This window comes from Oryctolagus cuniculus, chromosome 18 (assembly GCF_964237555.1).
Source record: "Oryctolagus cuniculus chromosome 18, mOryCun1.1, whole genome shotgun sequence".
Classification (NCBI taxonomy): domain Eukaryota; kingdom Metazoa; phylum Chordata; class Mammalia; order Lagomorpha; family Leporidae; genus Oryctolagus; species Oryctolagus cuniculus.
This window is the reverse complement of record NC_091449.1, coordinates 61,238,612-61,255,266: the sequence shown is the minus strand read 5'-3', so window position 1 is coordinate 61,255,266 and position 16,655 is coordinate 61,238,612. Positions and strand designations below refer to the sequence as shown.

The 16,655-nt window shown below is 44.5% G+C and overlaps 1 protein-coding gene across 2 annotated transcripts in view; it reads right to left on the bottom strand.

The window, feature by feature from the left end:
* The window catches only part of WWOX (WW domain containing oxidoreductase), a 1,022,922-nt gene that overhangs the window by 216,607 nt on the left and 789,660 nt on the right, over positions 1 to 16,655 (bottom strand). Inside the window, exon 10 of one of the 2 annotated variants that reach the window (XM_070062786.1) lies at positions 1 to 16,655. This exon is cut by the window's left edge and continues 21,259 nt beyond it. The exons of the other annotated variant lie outside the window; for it this stretch is intronic. Within the exon in view, the coding sequence (XP_069918887.1) occupies positions 16,551 to 16,655 (105 nt within the window). The 3' untranslated portion in view covers positions 1 to 16,550. 2 annotated transcript variants of the gene reach the window in all.

The following is a 16,655-nucleotide window of genomic DNA, read 5'->3' as shown; positions in this document are numbered from 1 at the left end:
GAGGCTCACTGAGAGTCTTTCCAGAGCTCAGGCTACGTGAGGCACGCGTGAGGGGAGACCCGCGTGCTAGTCACTTAGGATGTTTATTGATGTGACACATAAAACTCTGCTAGTTTATTATCTGGACTGGAAGGGGGTGATTCATTTACAACTGCTTGGCTTCTGAGCTGTGGGTTCATTAGAGACAGTTACTCCTTACACAGCCCCGAAGAATCTGCTCTCTGAGCAGTCTGTTCCCTCCCTCTCCATCAGAAAGCATTAACCACCTTGAGTTTTCCTGATCTTTTTTCTTTGTGAAACCACACTGCACTTTCAGAGGCAGAAAGGGGGGGGGGGGGGGAGTCGTCCACATGTTCTGAATGTGAGATTTTTTTTTTCAGAATGGCGAATCATGTTAGAAAATAATTTTAAACATTCAATTGAAATGTTGATTGAGTTCTTGCTTGCTAGGGAAAAGCAAGCCTACTAGCCACAAGAGGGTCTCAGAATATTCCCAGGAGTGCTAATGGCAGGGAAGTAGATAAACTGAAGGCGGGAACAAGGGTCTGCACACACACACACCATACACACCTCTCTCTGGCTGGAGACAGGAGTTTCCCTATCCTGTGTTCTTCAGAGAAGTGGTCACTCTCAGCTCCTAAGTCCTGGTGCTCTTCCCTCCATGCTGTTGCCCCTGCTCCCACACCTGCTCGGGTTTGTGCTGCTGGAGACACCCCACAACACTTGCACTTATTTTTCTCTTGGGGATGGAGCTCACGATTTAAACTTTGCTTTGCTGAGAGGGTGCTTTGAAAAGCGGAAACAAATGAAATGAAGCAGGACAAAGAAAGCTAGAACCCCAAAGTTAACTCTCAGACAATTTGGGAGAGTAGGAAAGAAAAATTCACCCCGCAAAGACGAGTAAAATGAGAAGAGCCTTGCTATTCATCAGACACGTTGTTACAGATGTTTGAAGAAATTGGCAGCTACCTTAAGAACGCAGGAGAATTCATTTTCAGTTCTTCCATGACTTGGGAACTTTGATTTGTATTTTTTTTAAGTGCAGAGAGTTCTAGATGAGTTCTATTTTTCTTCCCTTTATCACCTTCCCAGTCTACCCAGCTGCTTCCACCCAGGCAAAGTAAGTACCCAAATGCCAGCGCAACAGCCTGACTTGTGCAAAGCGGCTTAATTACTCATTACTCGATTCCATCAACACAAGCTCCGGTCTGTGGTTTTGTAATAAGGGCCGTTATCTTTCCTAGGATTTTCACTCCTCCATAAAGGGGGACGCCACGGCGATTTCCCCCACTCTGCAGGAGAAGGGAATGAGGGGATTTTAATGCATGAGTTTGATGCCATTAACAATGCTGACAGCTGTTTAATCCCAGTGGAAACAACAGCTGAGTCCCAACTGCAGGAAAAATAATTAACTCTTCAGTGCGATCTGAGGAAGGGATCCTATGAATCAATTATGGGTCTCCTGCCTTACCTGCAGTTTTTGTCAATTACTCAGCCGTTCCTTTGCGAGGCTCCGGTGCTAATAAAATGACAGCAGGCCCTTACAGGCGAGGAGACTTGTTAAGTTCAGAGAACAGATTTATTCAATGGGTCTGTTCTAAGTTTGCCATTAATTAAAATTAAGGGCCATTTTTTAATGTTTCCACTGAATCTCAGAGCATAATGAACTAAAGTAAAAGAAATCATAAAGTAGGAGTCTCCTCCCGGTAGTGGGGAGAAGGTGGCTGAGCTGGAAAGGAAAGAGAAACCGGCTGTGTAGGTGACACGCAAAGAGGGTGTGGTGTGCAGCGACGCTCTTTATGACAGGGCACATTCAGACACCGGCTGATGACGGTGCATTTCCTACTTTCCAGCCCTCCCCTGACCCAGGGATGATCAGCCAGACTCTCTCTGAGGCTTCAGGCTTTTTTGTTGCTATTGCTTCTTTTCCTTCCTTCATCCCTGCCCGCCGACATCCTTCTAGGGATGGCTTCCACTGCTTTTAATTTGTAAAATATTACAGATATAAATAATGTCTGATTAGGATCCTGCTTTGAAATATGTGGCACTCACTTAACAGCTCCCGTCTCATAAAGCACTGCTGGACCCCTTCCATTCACTTCTAATGCGCGACTTTGAGCAGATGTCTTAAGTATTCAACGTTACAAACAGCAACATCACATGAATGTAAATCTGGCTCTTTGTTTGAACGCCGCTCCGAGCATGGCAGCTGATGGCCAGGGAGCCCGGCTTCAGCTGGAAGCATCACGGCTCTGCCACCTGCCCAGAGCTGCCCCCTCCTGGGTACTTGGGGACAACCTGCTCTCGGGGGAGAGGCCTGCTGGTGCTGGTGCCGGGTATAGGGGAGAGCTTCGGACAGACAACGTTTGCTAAAATGTCAGGGGGCGGGTTACAGCAGGTGGACCAGCTCTGACCATGGCCTAGGGATGGTGATGCTCTCAAATGGTCCCGATGGATCTTCCTCCGGGGTCTGGCAGGTCCACACTATTAACCCCATTTGACTAATGAGGAGACTGAGGTCCCAGGAGGAGAAATGAACTAGTTTGCTCCTGTTAGTGCCCTACCTCTATGGAATCTAGCAGATGTGTGTGTGTCAACTCCTTAGCTAAGAGTTGGGAGTCCAACATCACAAAAGCAGGGTACCAGAAACATTATCTTAATGCCAGAACTCAGGAAAAAAAAAAATCCTGAGAGATGCATGAGATTTTCTAGTAACAGTCGTGGTCCCACTAGCTCCTCCCCTTGCCTTCTTCTGGAAAGCATTCTTTACTCCATTTGACCTTGGTTGTCAAACAGAATGTTCTGTTTCATATCCATGTTTGTAGACATGTGACCTTGCACAGCTAATTAAATACCCTAATTCCTCACTACAGGGATGGGCTCAGGGACAAAGGCTCCGATCCTACCAAGGACACTGCTGTTCTGGGAGAGTGAGGGTGTCTTCGTCTGTTGTTGCTAATATCATACAAGACCCTGAGTTTCTCCTGCCAGCCATCTCTTCACAAGGCAGAGAAGCCTGGAATAACATTAAGTCAAACACAGACCATCACAGCAAAACACAGAAAGGGACAAATAATTCAACTGTATTTTTGAGACCCTGCCTCCAGCCATGCCTGAAGCATCACTCCAAGATTTTCTGGTACAAGAACCAATATATATGCTGGTGCCGCGGCTCACTAGGCTAATCCTCCACCTGTGGCGCTGGCACCCCAGGTTCCAGTCCTGGTTGGGGCACCAGTTCTGTCCTGGTTGCTTCTCTTCCAGTCCAGCTCTCTGTTGTGGCCCGGGAAGGCAGTGGAGGATGGCCCAAGTGCTTGAGCCCTGCACCCTCATGAGAGACCAGGAGGAGGCACCTGGCTCCTGGCTTCAGATTGGTGCTGCGCGCTGGCTGTGGCAGCCATTTGTGGGGTGAACCAACGGAAGACCTTTCTCTCTGTCTCTCTCACTGTCTACCTCTGCCTGTCAAAAAAAAAAAAAAATGAACTAATATATTCCCTTTTGTCATAAGCTAAGTTTAGTTACCAAGAAGAATTATCACTAATATGGAGGAAGGAAGGAATAGTATACAATATATTCAGACATGACCTACACAAGGGTACTCCAAAAAACTTGTGGAAAATGGAACTGAAAGTATGAGTTTATTTTAACCCATAAAAAATGGGATACAAGACAGTTTTTCATAATACATGGAACATGTGTAGTTTGAAAAGACAACACATGGGTTTCAAACTTTTTTTTCCCATTTCAAAAATATTTATTTATTTGAAAGGCAGAATGAGAGAGAGACAGAGAGAAAAGGAGAGATATCGTCCATCTGCTGGTTCACTTCCCTAATGCCTGCAACAGCCAGGACTAGGCCAAAATGAAGCCAGAACCCCAGAACGTCATCCAGGTCTCCCATGTGAGTGGCAGGGACCATCATCCACTGCTTCCTAGGCACATTAGCAGGAAGCTGGGCCAGAAATTGAGGAGCCAGGACTCTAACTAGCCACTTCACTATGGAGTGTGGGAGACCCAGGCAGTAACATAACCAACTACATCACAATGCTTACCCCTAAAATTCTTTTTGCACCAAAATAAATTCATACTTTTAATTGCATTTTCCATGAACTGTTTGAAGTACCCTTTCACTACTGTTCCAAATTGTGTGCTCACATTAATACTCAGCAAGCTTCTCACGACTCTGGCATTGCACGATGTTTCTTCTTAGCTCCATGGGTGTCCCCATGCTCTTCTTGCTACCCTGCATGTCTCGCTCTTACTCCACACTTGAGGAGGTTCTGGGCATCACTCAGACCTTGCTCCAACATAAGCCCCGGGACTCAGTCCTCCCTGGTTTCCCCAAATAGACTGATTTCTCAAGAGCAGAAGTCATGTCTTATTCATTGTTATGTTCTCCACAAGTATTCTTCTGGGCATGAGGTCATTGTAACTGATAGTATTTAAAAATAACTCCCAGCGAACCAGAGACTGTCCTCAAGGAGTTTACATGTAAACAACAAACCAAAGAGAAGAGAAGCATAAGCATGCAGGGATCAACCCAATGATAGAATGCAGAGCCAACACAGCACTGTTGCCATTGAAACGGCTGATGGCTTTCAGAGGCAGCAGTAACAGAAGCAAGATGCCTGAAGGGAGGTGACAAGTCTGTTGGTGGATTGCTCAGGCCTCATCTGGGTTTTCTGTCCTGGTCCAGACTGGAACGGGGATACCTGGGGGGACTCTGGGTCTCAGTCTATTGGAATCACAACACATTTTTCAAATGAGGTTTTTTTTTTGAAAGGCTATTTAGATATAATTCACATTTGATAACTTCACGCATTTAAAGCATACAATTCAATCATTTCTAGTCTGTTCACAGAGTTGGGCAACAATCACCATAACTAATTTTAGAATACTTGAATTACCCCAAAAGGAATCCTGCTGCCCTTGGCTGTTCCCCACAACCTCTCTGCCTGCCTTCAGCTCTTGACAACCACTCTTATACCTTCTGTCTCTATAACTTTGCCTCGTTTGATGTTATTAATATAAATGGAATCACATAATATAATCTACTCTTTCATCAGCAGTACCTAGGGTGGGATAAAAAAACATAAGGTAAGTACAAGGAACCAGCTCTGGCTGAAAGACCAGGGCAAGGTTCCGAGCTTATGTTCCTGGCTTCGGCCCCTGAAGTTTGGTGAGTGGATTCTGCATGAAAACCAGTAAGACTCGACCGAGAAACAGCCATAAGAGCGTTGTCTAACTCTGGGCTCCATGAGACGCCACTCTCCTACAATTGTATGCCAGTTCTCCATGAAGGACATAAAAAGGCAAGGACCTCGTTCCAGGTTCCAGGCAGCCCATATGGACCCAGGAAGTTCTACTCCATTGCACATTTGAAAGCAGAAGAAAGCCTTGCTGTTTTAAGTCTTTTTTTTTTTTTTTCCTTTTTCCAATTTTAAGAAACTGCCTTCTCCAAGAAGGGGTATTATGTGACAAACATTCCAAGTCCCTTCTTATGGTAATACTGCACTTTGCAAATGGCTCGGATCCAATCCAATTGAACATAATAAAATGAAACAATCTGTGCTATCTCCAATAGCTTTAATCTTTACCATGCTAATGATTCCTAAAACCAATGAGCATAGCTTTAAAAAAAAAAAAAAAAGAAGAAGAAGAAAGAAAGAAAAAAAGAAAGACACATTTTGCTCGCCCGGTTATCAACCGCCATGGCAGCTGGGGTTCGTGCTTATCATCACCACCCTGAATCTCTTAACAGGGTCCTTGGGAAAGCCCATGCCATTGCTTTGAGGTCAAAGTTTGCACACGAAATGAACTTACGGCAGTCAACATAATGTCCCTTAGTTTCTTATGGTTAACAAGGATGCATTCATTGTTGTATCCATAATTGTAACTGTTGCCCCCATTTTGTGATGTCGGTGAGAACTCCTGGAGAACAACTTGGCCACCAGCAGGATTTGTTCTCCCTTGCTATCAGCAATGATGATTTGGGTCCATTCACACAGAACGTCCATGGCTCAGAGCACATGGTCCCTGGATTGGTGGTCATCGCCCCTGAAAGAGGCCTATGGGGTACAGTGTCTGGATAGCCTGGAAGGCATATATTCATTCATTCATATATTTCCTTATACATATGGCTCTCCCACAGACCATGCACTGTGCTAGGAGATGGCAACAAGGAGATTAATACACCCACTCCTTACTCCTACAGAACCCAGAGGAAAGGAGGTCACGCAGACACACTCACACTATTTTTAACATCTGGGACTACCTGCTGGATGAGCAGTGAGAACAGAGAGCTGGGGTTGGGGGAAAGGAAGCAAAGCTTCCTGTCCCTGCTTCCCCTTCCTCCTGCTGTTGCTGCTGGGTCCCGGGATGCTCCCACAGAGCTCGTGTATGCCAGGCACTCCCCGCGTCTTCCATCCTGCCTCTTGCTTTTCCCAACTTCTGTGCCACTGTCTGAAGCTGCTGGCTCCTGAGGTCCCCTGAGTCAGCTCCTGGCTGTGCATGGGGACCCTGCATCCAGTGGGAATCTAATGTCCACCGGACCTTTCCAAGTCAAATCTGCATGGCTCCAGTCGGCTATGTCCTCTCTTAGCTGCTTTTGAAACTCTAGTGGGGCAGGATTTGTCGCCTCCCAATTGGTCAGGGCTGGATTTATTCATGTGGAATATAATCTGGATCAGAAACTTGTCCCTTTGCTTCCAGACACCTCAGTGTCGATGGGCTTCTCAGAGAGGTTGGTAAACTTGGGGAAACCCACAAAGCAAATATCAGGGATCTCAGGGCCTGGTGAATGACTATGGGGAGAGTTCTAGAAGGAAAAAAAGAAAATACTAGATCAAGGGAGACTTTGATTTATGTATTCCATACACCCTTCTTCCGGTAAAGACCATAACAATAGTTCGTAATTAAAAAAGCTAAAATTTACCAAGCCTTTACTACATGACAGACAGTCTATATGGTTTATATATGTTCACTCACGTAGTCCTCACAACACCTCTATGAGGTGGGCATTATTATTTTTCCCAACTCACAGATTTGGAATCTGAGGCATAGAGCAGGTAAGTATTTCCCCAAGGTAGAACAGGAAACGGGTAGTACACACAGGATTTGAATCCAGACCACCATTTTTCTTTTGTGTTTATTTGAGACAGAGTTAACTCCCATCTGTGGGTCCACTGGCTAAATTCCTGAAATGGCTGGTACTGGTCATATCAAAGCCGGGAGCCCACATGGGTGGCATGGACACAACCACTTGAGCCATCACCTGCTGCCTACCAGGGTGCTCATTTAGCAGGAAGCTGGAATGTGTAGTGGAACTGGTAGAGGAACCCAGGCATGGGATATGAGACATGGGCACCTCAATCAGCACCTGCATCCCTAGGCCAAACGCTCACTCTCAGATTCCCATTTTCAATGATATTGACGAGGTCATGAGAAAAACCAAACTGCAGTATGCTTACGCTCCTTAAAGGAGTGTGTACCCTTAGACAGTGATTCCTCTTCCGGAAATCTCATCTCAGGAAGTAGTTGAATACCTATTAGTGTAACACTCTGACATGCTACTTTTTGGCCTTATTTATATTGAGGAAAATAAACAAGCAGTCTAAATATCTAATATTAGAGGAATGGTTTTTGAAAAAAAATTTTTTGATCACAACTTTATCTACATGCCAGTGTAGGTGGTGCACAGAGAAAGAAAACAAGCAACTTCTTCCATTTGATTCTGTTTGAAGGAGCTACCCCAAAAGTATTTGTTTTTGACATATCTGTTATCACCATTAACCAACCCATAGTCTCAACCCAGAGCTTCAAACTCAACCTATTTTTTTTCTGAGATATTTCATGTGGAAAAATAAATTATATCAGTGGGCTTAATACCTCAGATGAATAGGCAAAGGTAGGTTCTTTAGCTCACAGGAAAGAAAAGAAACCAAGTAAAAAGTCTTAGAATCCTCAGACTTGCTCATAGAGTGTATCCAGAATTGATGAGGCACACAGATAGCATCTGCAGATAACTTTTTCCATCCTTGTTCTTCGTCTCAGAACTGGATCACAGCACCTCCCTCCTGCAGCTCTATTTTAGAGCAAATTGAGTCCAAATTAGATCACCCGTTTCGTCCAATTGTATAAACCACGGCAATACTGTTGAGGAAAATCTAATAGTGTTAATCTAAGAACTGCTCCTGTGCCCACAATAGAATCAAACAAATAATCAATAAGCCTCCAGATATTATAACATCACTGAGAGAAGAGGGAGAGAAGAGCAGAGTTTGTGTTTGCAGAGGGAGCCGCTTAGATGGAATATCACAAAGCAGCAAGGACAAGGCCAAGACAAAAACCAGCACCAATCACCGCAACACTGGGCTAAGTAACCAGATGTTAACAGTTTCCAAGTCATCTAGTGGAAAGCATTAGACTGTGAATCTGAATGAGAAAGGAATTTTACTAGGCATTTAAAGTCTCAGTCATCAAAAATAACTCTTTGGCACTGCTATTACTGTCCTCATTTTACTGATGAGGAAAACTGAGGTTCACAGAGGTGAGTTCACTTGCCCAAAGGCACACAACCAGAAAGAGGCAACAATGGAATTTGAAGCAGAAGTGAATTGCAGACGGGTGCCTGGCTGTAGAAGTCAGCCAGAATCCAGGGTTGAGCCAGTCTCTCTGTAAACCTAGACAAAGCACCTAGGATCCTTAAGGCTCAGTTTATGTATCTTAAAATGCAAGTAACAAAATACGCATGTGTCAAGTGCTCAGCGCAATGTCTGCTATGAAACCCACACTCGACAAATGTTGGCTCTTAATAGCTTTATCATGGCATCACCCTAAATACTAGGAAAGAAGCACATACCCAAGAAAACAACCATAAGCAAATGTCGAACTCTAGTCCAATAATGCAAAAATGATACACCTGCTTCAGTGGTTAAGAGTGAAGTGACTACTGTCTGCAGTTTACTTCGAAACTAGTCAAAACCATGATGGATAAGAGATCCAAGCGGAGAGAATCTACGCAGTACACAGATGAATATTATTGTTCATTTATTTCAAACTTTGTTTGTTTGAAATTTTTCATAATAATAAACTATTGGGAGACAGCATACTATGCAGCATTACAGAATGAAATACTGTGGGTGGGCCGGCACCACGGCTCAGTAGGCTAATCCTCCTCCTTGCAGCGCTGGCACACTGGGTTCTAGTCCCGGTCAGGGTGCCGGATTCTGTCCCGGTTGCCCCTCTTCCAGGCCAGCTCTCTGCTGTGGCCCGGGAGTGCAGTGGAGGATGGCCCAGGTGCTTGGGCCCTGCACCCCATGGGAGACCAGGAGAAGCACCTGGCTCCTGCCTTCAGATAGGCGCGGTGCGCCAGCCGCAGCATGCCGGCCGCGGCGGCCATTGGAGGGTGAACCAACGGCAAAGGAAGACCTTTCTCTCTGTCTCTCTGCGGAAGGAAGGAAGGAAGGAAGGAAGGAAGGAAGGAAGGAAGGAAGGAAGGAAGGAAGGAAGGAAAGGAAAGGAAGGAAAGGAAGGAAAGGAAGGAAAGGAAGGAAAGGAAGGAAAGGAAAGGAAAGGAAGGAAAGGAAGGAAAGGAAGGAGACTGTGGGTGAACCTCCCAACATAATGATGGGCAAAAGCAGCAAGACACTGCACAATGCATACTGCAGGATCCGACTTGAACATGACTCAGGAACAGAAAGCTCTGGTGATAGAAGTCAGAATACTCAGTATCTCTTACTGATGACGGGACCCATCGATCAGAAACAGATGAGCTTCTCGGGGTGCTGGACATATTTTCTATCTTAATTTGGGTGGTGTTTACAAATGTGTATACCTAAGTAAAAATTCATTGCTCTGTACTATAATATATAAAAGTAAATAAAGTTCATGGAAAAATGGATTTAAGAGATAAATACGGTGCAAAAATGTTTTGCGAGCCATGCGTAGTTTCTTCAGAGTACGCATTTCCACTAACATCCTGAAGAGCCTGTTGTGTGTGCGCCTTACAGTAGGTACAACACATTTCAAGTCAGACTCTGATTCAAGTGGCTCTGAATGCCCTCTTCTTTTTCCTGATAGGTACTTTCTGATGCCTTCACCTGGAAAACCATTTCACAGAACTGTCTGACCAGAATACATTGTTTAAGCATTTTTTTTTGACAGAGTTAGACAGTGAGAGAGAGAGAGACAGAGAGAAAGGTCTTCCTTCTGCTGGTTCACTCCCCAAATGGCCGCCACAGCTTCCAAAGCCAGGAGCCAGGTGCTTCCTCTTGGTCTTCCATGCAGGAGCAGAAGCCCAAGCACTTGGGCCATCCTCCACTGCCTTCCCGGGCCACAGCAGAGACCTGGACTGGAAGAGGAGCAACTGGGACTAGAACCCAGTGCCCATATGGGATGCTGGCGCCGCAGGCAGAGGATCAGCCAAGTGAGCCAAGGCACCAGCCCCTGTTTAAGCATTTAAATTCAATGGGAAAGGTTTCACTTGCTTAGTAAGCAATGCTATTGCTGAGAGTAAACCAGGAAATGATGAATGATGAAACTCCTCAGCCTTCTCACCCTGCCCAGGGTCCTTGGGGTTTTTCTTCTCTCCTTTGTAATCAGATTCCTCCTGGAACAAATAGATGATGCCTCCCCTGGCCTCAGATATCTGCCCTCTGATGTGATACTTGGCCATTAGGACAGACAGGAGAGAATCCCTTTCTAAATCACCTCTAGACATGGACAGTCAGGCCCACTGACTCTCCTCTGGGAGACATTCCAGACCAGAAGGCAAAACTTTCTCCATTGCTCACCCTTTCCAAAGCTCCCCTGTGGCCTGATCCACTGGATTACAGGAGAAGGGGCATCCAGGCTTGTTCAAAGAGCATCCTGGAAGGATGGCCTTGACAAAGACAGGAGAGCTGGTTCTGGTAACAGAGACCTTCCAGGTACACCTCCAATGCTTATTAAATTGTCTCTGACAGAAAGTTGAAGGCAGCACCTTCTACTTGCAGACAATATGAAACTATGGAATAATTTTTCAGAGTCAATAAAATGGAAGATTTAGCAAGAACAGAGATGAACTAGGAGCCAATATGGTAAAGTTATCTCTAACTATGATAACCTGCACACTGGTTTAAAAAATAAAGGTTCCACATTCCTGTCCACACTTACCAAATCAGAATCTCTAAGAGTGATACCCCAGAATATGCTGATTACTTAACACATGCATACAAGGGTGCTCCTGCACATAACAGCTGGAGGACCAAGGTCATCCATCCACATCTCTGTCTACTCATACACCTAACTTTCACTTACCCAGCCATGCATCCACCCTGTAACTATATATCTGCTGAGCTTTATCTTTGGGCCACATGATGGACCACAGATTCTCTGAAGGTCAAAGACAAAATTTCCTTACCCCAACTAGTTTTACAGAGAACCACACCTCCTTAGCCACATTCAATATGGGATCATCAGTCTAATTACATAATTGCTATTTTTAAAAAAGACAGTTAAAAATGGCAATTTTACTCACTTTTTCTTACTAACCTATATAAAGATTCTATTATCTGATATCCTGCATGAAGGATCAACTGGATTTTAGGGGAGCAGGCTCTGGACCACAACCACTGGATGCTTGCTTTGAGTTTCTTTTTCAAGAAAACTCATGCCTTTGAGAACATCTGAGTTACATGGGCCTGCAGGTCAGGAAGCACAGATCTATGGAGCTGATTACCTTCTGAGATGTCCAATTACATGTGAGTCATTTCTTTCCTCCAAAGATATTCAGTGGAGAATACACTATTGATTCTTTTACTTTCAGGAAGCTAAGGGGATTCAGGTACCAAAGCAAGCCCCAGAGGTTCTGAAGTTCTTTACGTTTAACATCAACTCTTCAAAAGAGCTACACATGTATATAATAAATGCAACAATGAAGGCAGAGATTCAACTGAAGATTATGCTGGTTTAACAAGAAAAAAATAAGATAACCAAATAGAAAGCAACTCCCTAAGTTAGATACATTCTTAAAACTAACCGCTGTGTACCTCTACCATAGCTGACGACACAGGGAATTATTATGAGTACTGTGCTGGATTGACCTTCCTTATTTACTCCAGGGTCCTCTCCAGATTGTGAAGACCTTGAAGGGAGGGATCATCTCTCTCTTTCTTACCAATGTATCTATTTTGTGTCTGACTCCATAAATACTTAAGTTATGGATATATTTCTCTCCATGGTAATAATGTGACAAAATGAGACAGGTGTTGTGATCTCTAATGGTTTTAATCTAAAGCAAGTAAATGATTTCCACTGGGTGACAGTCTCCTTTTATTTTGTATTGAGGTTGTCAGAGAAGAAGTCCAGATAGCTGAAGGATGATTCAGCAGCCAACAACACTGACTTGATTTTGAATGTACCACAGCAAACCACTGCCTTAAAGGATGTGGAGCCCTTGTTTCTGACATTTTTTGTCTTTCTTAGTTGAATATGGGGCTATCTTTGACCTATTATCCAAATTACGGCCAGTGTCCATGTCCAGCACTGCAAGGCAAGTGCTAGCAACAATTTATTCTGGGACATAGGTGCCTGGAACATGTAATTACCAGCACAGTCTGGTCCCTACCATAAAAGACTCAACACAACTCCTTCCCCCTTAACCCTATGACATATGGCCAAATGTCTTTAAACTCTAACCTTCAAAAAGGTTTGGCCCACCATACACCACACCCACTAACTGACAGACCTAAGACACAGACACAGTGGTGCTTCCTTTACTCTTCCAGAAAGATCTCCCCTCACATACTCCATTTGTTCTCAGCCTTAGTTATAAATCAGAACCATGTGTGGAGCTTTAAAATTCCAGGTGCCATGGTGTACCTTTACCCAATTAAGCCAGACTCTAGAAAAGGCACTCAGGCATCTGGATATTTGCCAGTTCCCCTGATGGCTGCAGCAGGGTTGAGAACCACTGGTGGAGCACACCTTCTCATCGCTTGTCTTGGATTTACCCATCTGGCCTTAGAAAGGCTTCCGCTCTTCTTATGTCAGATTTATTTGGGGTCTCATCTGTGTATGGACCTCCACTTTATCCTGCAAATTTTGACAAGTTCTTTGTTCTTCAACCAAGACATCTATCTTCATATTACACTGTGAATTAGTATTACTGGTACTGACATTCTAGAAGGTCATGGATGGATGGATGGATGGATGGACGGACGGACAATTGGGTAGATGGCTGGATAGATGGACAGGTAGGTGGACAGATGGATGGCTAACCCTGTGAAGGTTTCTAATGTGCATTTGAATTATTATTCTTACCTTTAAAATGTAGTGTCCCCTACTAGACTTAAACTTTAATAACACAGAAACTTTGTCTTTTCTATCTGTGTTTTCACAGGATGCAGGGTAGCACTTGATGGCTGGCAGATACAGCAATTTGTAAAAAATATATATCTTTTGAAAATAAGTGAATTTAGTTTAATATCCTTATTTCTAAGTCTGTCCAGTATCCTTTTAGGAACAGAATTTTTCAGTAATGAGAAGAATGAAAATCTTGAAGCACAGATGATCCACTAATGCTTCATTTTCAGACTGTACAAAGAAAGAGCCAACAGTAAGTTCTGATACAAATTCTAATGGATGATTGTGTTTATCTCAAGAAAGCTTGGAAGGAGGAGCACTTTTTAAATGTTTCAATGATTTGGATGTTAAATCTCTCAGTATCATAGAACTGCTTTTCACAAGTAGAAGAAGTAAGGCCTAGAAAATTACTTAAGATCTTGAACCCAGACTGATTCTCCTGGTCCTGGGCTCTTCCCACTCTGCTATGCCAAACCTGTGGGGCCGAATGCAACAGACCTTTTTTTTAGTCAAAGGTAAAAATTTTAAAACACTCAACCCTCTTACTCTGCATCCCATGCCCCAGTGATGTCTTGTTTTCTGATCAAACTACCCAACATGGCACTGATGAGTAAATACTTTCCACTGAACTAACTGGGTCCTGGTGACAACTGCACATACCAGGTCATTTATATTTGAGTTGTTTGAGGGTACCAAAGGCAAACTAGGAAATCCTTGCTTGGAGCACCCCTCAGGCAGGCTGGACTCCCGTTTCTAATGGCAGGAAGGTATAGTCACTGCTGGAAAACACGATTCAGGTTACTTTGGAAAGTACAAGACACCATAACTTCTCAAATTGGCAAAAAACTACCTGCTATGGATTGTAGTAAAGTGTGTTTTTAAATTATTTCAGAACCATAAAACCTCTCCATAGAGAGTGCTTTGAAACTGCAAATTAAATATAGAACATCTATGAACTGTATCCATTTTTACAGTAAGTATATATTTCCATGGGGGTTTGTACCATCTTTTTTTGTCTAGTTACACTAGTTAATAATGCAGTGAATTTGCAGTAATAGAGTAAATGTTATTTTGATGACACTATTTGATTAAATTAAAGATGACATTAAAAGGGCCATTTCAATAAAGAACTGAAATCTCCAGAAGGAACTGGGGCCGAGTGTTTAAGTCAGCCAGTCTGGCCGTCTTAAAAGGACCAAATGGAATTTCCTTCACAGTGTGAATGATGAGCAAGTTAAGGAACAATAGGACCAAATAATATATGGGAGAATATGAAAGCTCAGATTCCAAGACCCAGGCAATTTTAGTTATTTGAGGCAGGCGTGCCACTTGCAAGAAAACAACTCATGTGGCCTTGGGAAAACGCAGAAATGCATTAAGTAAAACGAAAGTGAGAGGGTACTGAGATTTGCAACAAAATGTGCTGATGTGGTGACAGTAAATTGAGTTGTTGCACAAACAAAAGAACAGAGGATTAGTGGTGCCCCCCACCTCCCATCCTCACCTCCCTACTCACCCTTCCTCACTGCCATCTTCCCTGTAAAATACAAGCTTACACAATGCACTGCAGGCTCTAGGCAGGAAAAGCCTTGAGATTAAACAGGGAGAAGAGAGCCCTCTTTTCTTTCTTTTCAATGTTAATTTGGTGCTTGCCAAATACAAGTTCTATTTCCAACTCAGAGATTCACATACATAAATGACTGTTTGCAAAATATTTTTTTTTTTGACAGGCAGAGTGGACAGTGAGAGAGAGAGACAGAGAGAAAGGTCTTCCTTTTTGCCGTTGATTCACCCTCCAATGGCCGCCACGGCCGGCGCGCTATGGCCGGCGCATAGTGCTGATCCGAAGGCAGGAGCCAGGTGCTTCTCCTGGTCTCCCATGGGGTGCAGGGCCCAAGGACTTGGGCCATCTTCCACTGCACTCCTGGGCCACAGCAGAGAGCTGGCCTGGAAGAGGGGCAACTGGGACAGAATCCGGCGCCCCGACCAGGACTAGAACCCAGTGTGCCGGCGCCGCTAGGCGGAGGATTAGCCTAGTGAGCCGCGGCGCCGGCGGCAAAATATCTTGACTTAAGTTCTTAGAGGTGGACTCCGTGTGAAGAGACACTCCTCAGTAAGACGATGGAGCTACGGATCGCGAGCATTTCAGTGGAAGGAAGATCCATGATTAAAGCCGCGTGGCGGTGGAGGGTCCCGGTTCCCACAGAAACACCTGCTCTGGCGCTTCAGTCCCGGAGACAGGTGACAACTCTATCTCCATTGCGTGGCTCGGGCTGTTGACAAGTTCAAGCCTAAAGCACTCATGCTGTGACTCTTTTTACAAGTAGATGGGAAAAAAACATCAGCTCATGCTGATATAATTCTGCCCTGTGATCTCAAAAGAACATCAGGAGATGCTAAGTTTTCGCAGATAATTCATCTGGTCATCACGCAGGTCAGTGTCTCAACATCAGTGTTTTCTCACAGAAATGCATGGCGGTGTGTTATGTTAGATGTATCCTCCATCTCAGTAAATATTGCCTCTTTAAGCACAAATACCCCAGAATGTAACATTCATGGCATATTTGACTTTCTGAGCATCAACCTAGAGAGTTTATTATCTTCCCAGCAGTAAATTACCTGGAGAGAAAGGGTGATAGAAAAGTCACATCAGGCAGGTCTACTGAGCAAGCACATGGATGGCAAACGCCAACTTGCTGAGGTCTTTAAGGCTGAAGAGGAAATTCGTTCTCAACAAAGACACCTGTGCACTCAGAGGGGTCACAGCTATTCAGAAGTGATGGCAAAGTCTCTTAACAAAACATCCCCTTTCCCAGAGTGGCTCAGATCTATGCAATGGAGATGATCTCCTTCATAGTGTCCAAAAGTGGCCGTGACCCCCCTGTCAGCCTCCTGCTGCCTCCTCTTTCTCACTGGAGATCTGGGGCAAGCCTCAGCAGATCCCAGATTTTGGGCTTGTGGCATACTTTCAAAGCTCAAAGACCGGAAAGGCATTTTTGATGCATGCTCCAAGACGTTGGAAAGCGAAGGAAAGACGACTTTCAGGGCAGTGGGGAAGTCTGCGACGATGTGTGATGTGCTGTGCCAACGCTATATGATGCATACACGTCACTATCCACTGTGAAAATCCGCAGGATGCACAACACGGAGGGCGTGGACTCTGACAGTGATCTGCCCGTGTAGATTCACGGCTCTCACGAATGGCCTCATGGGTATGTGACATTGGAAACAGTGAAGGCTGGGGGATACGCCGGTGAATATGGGAGCTTTCTGTACTTTTGGCTCCATTTTCCTCTGAACCTAAAACTATC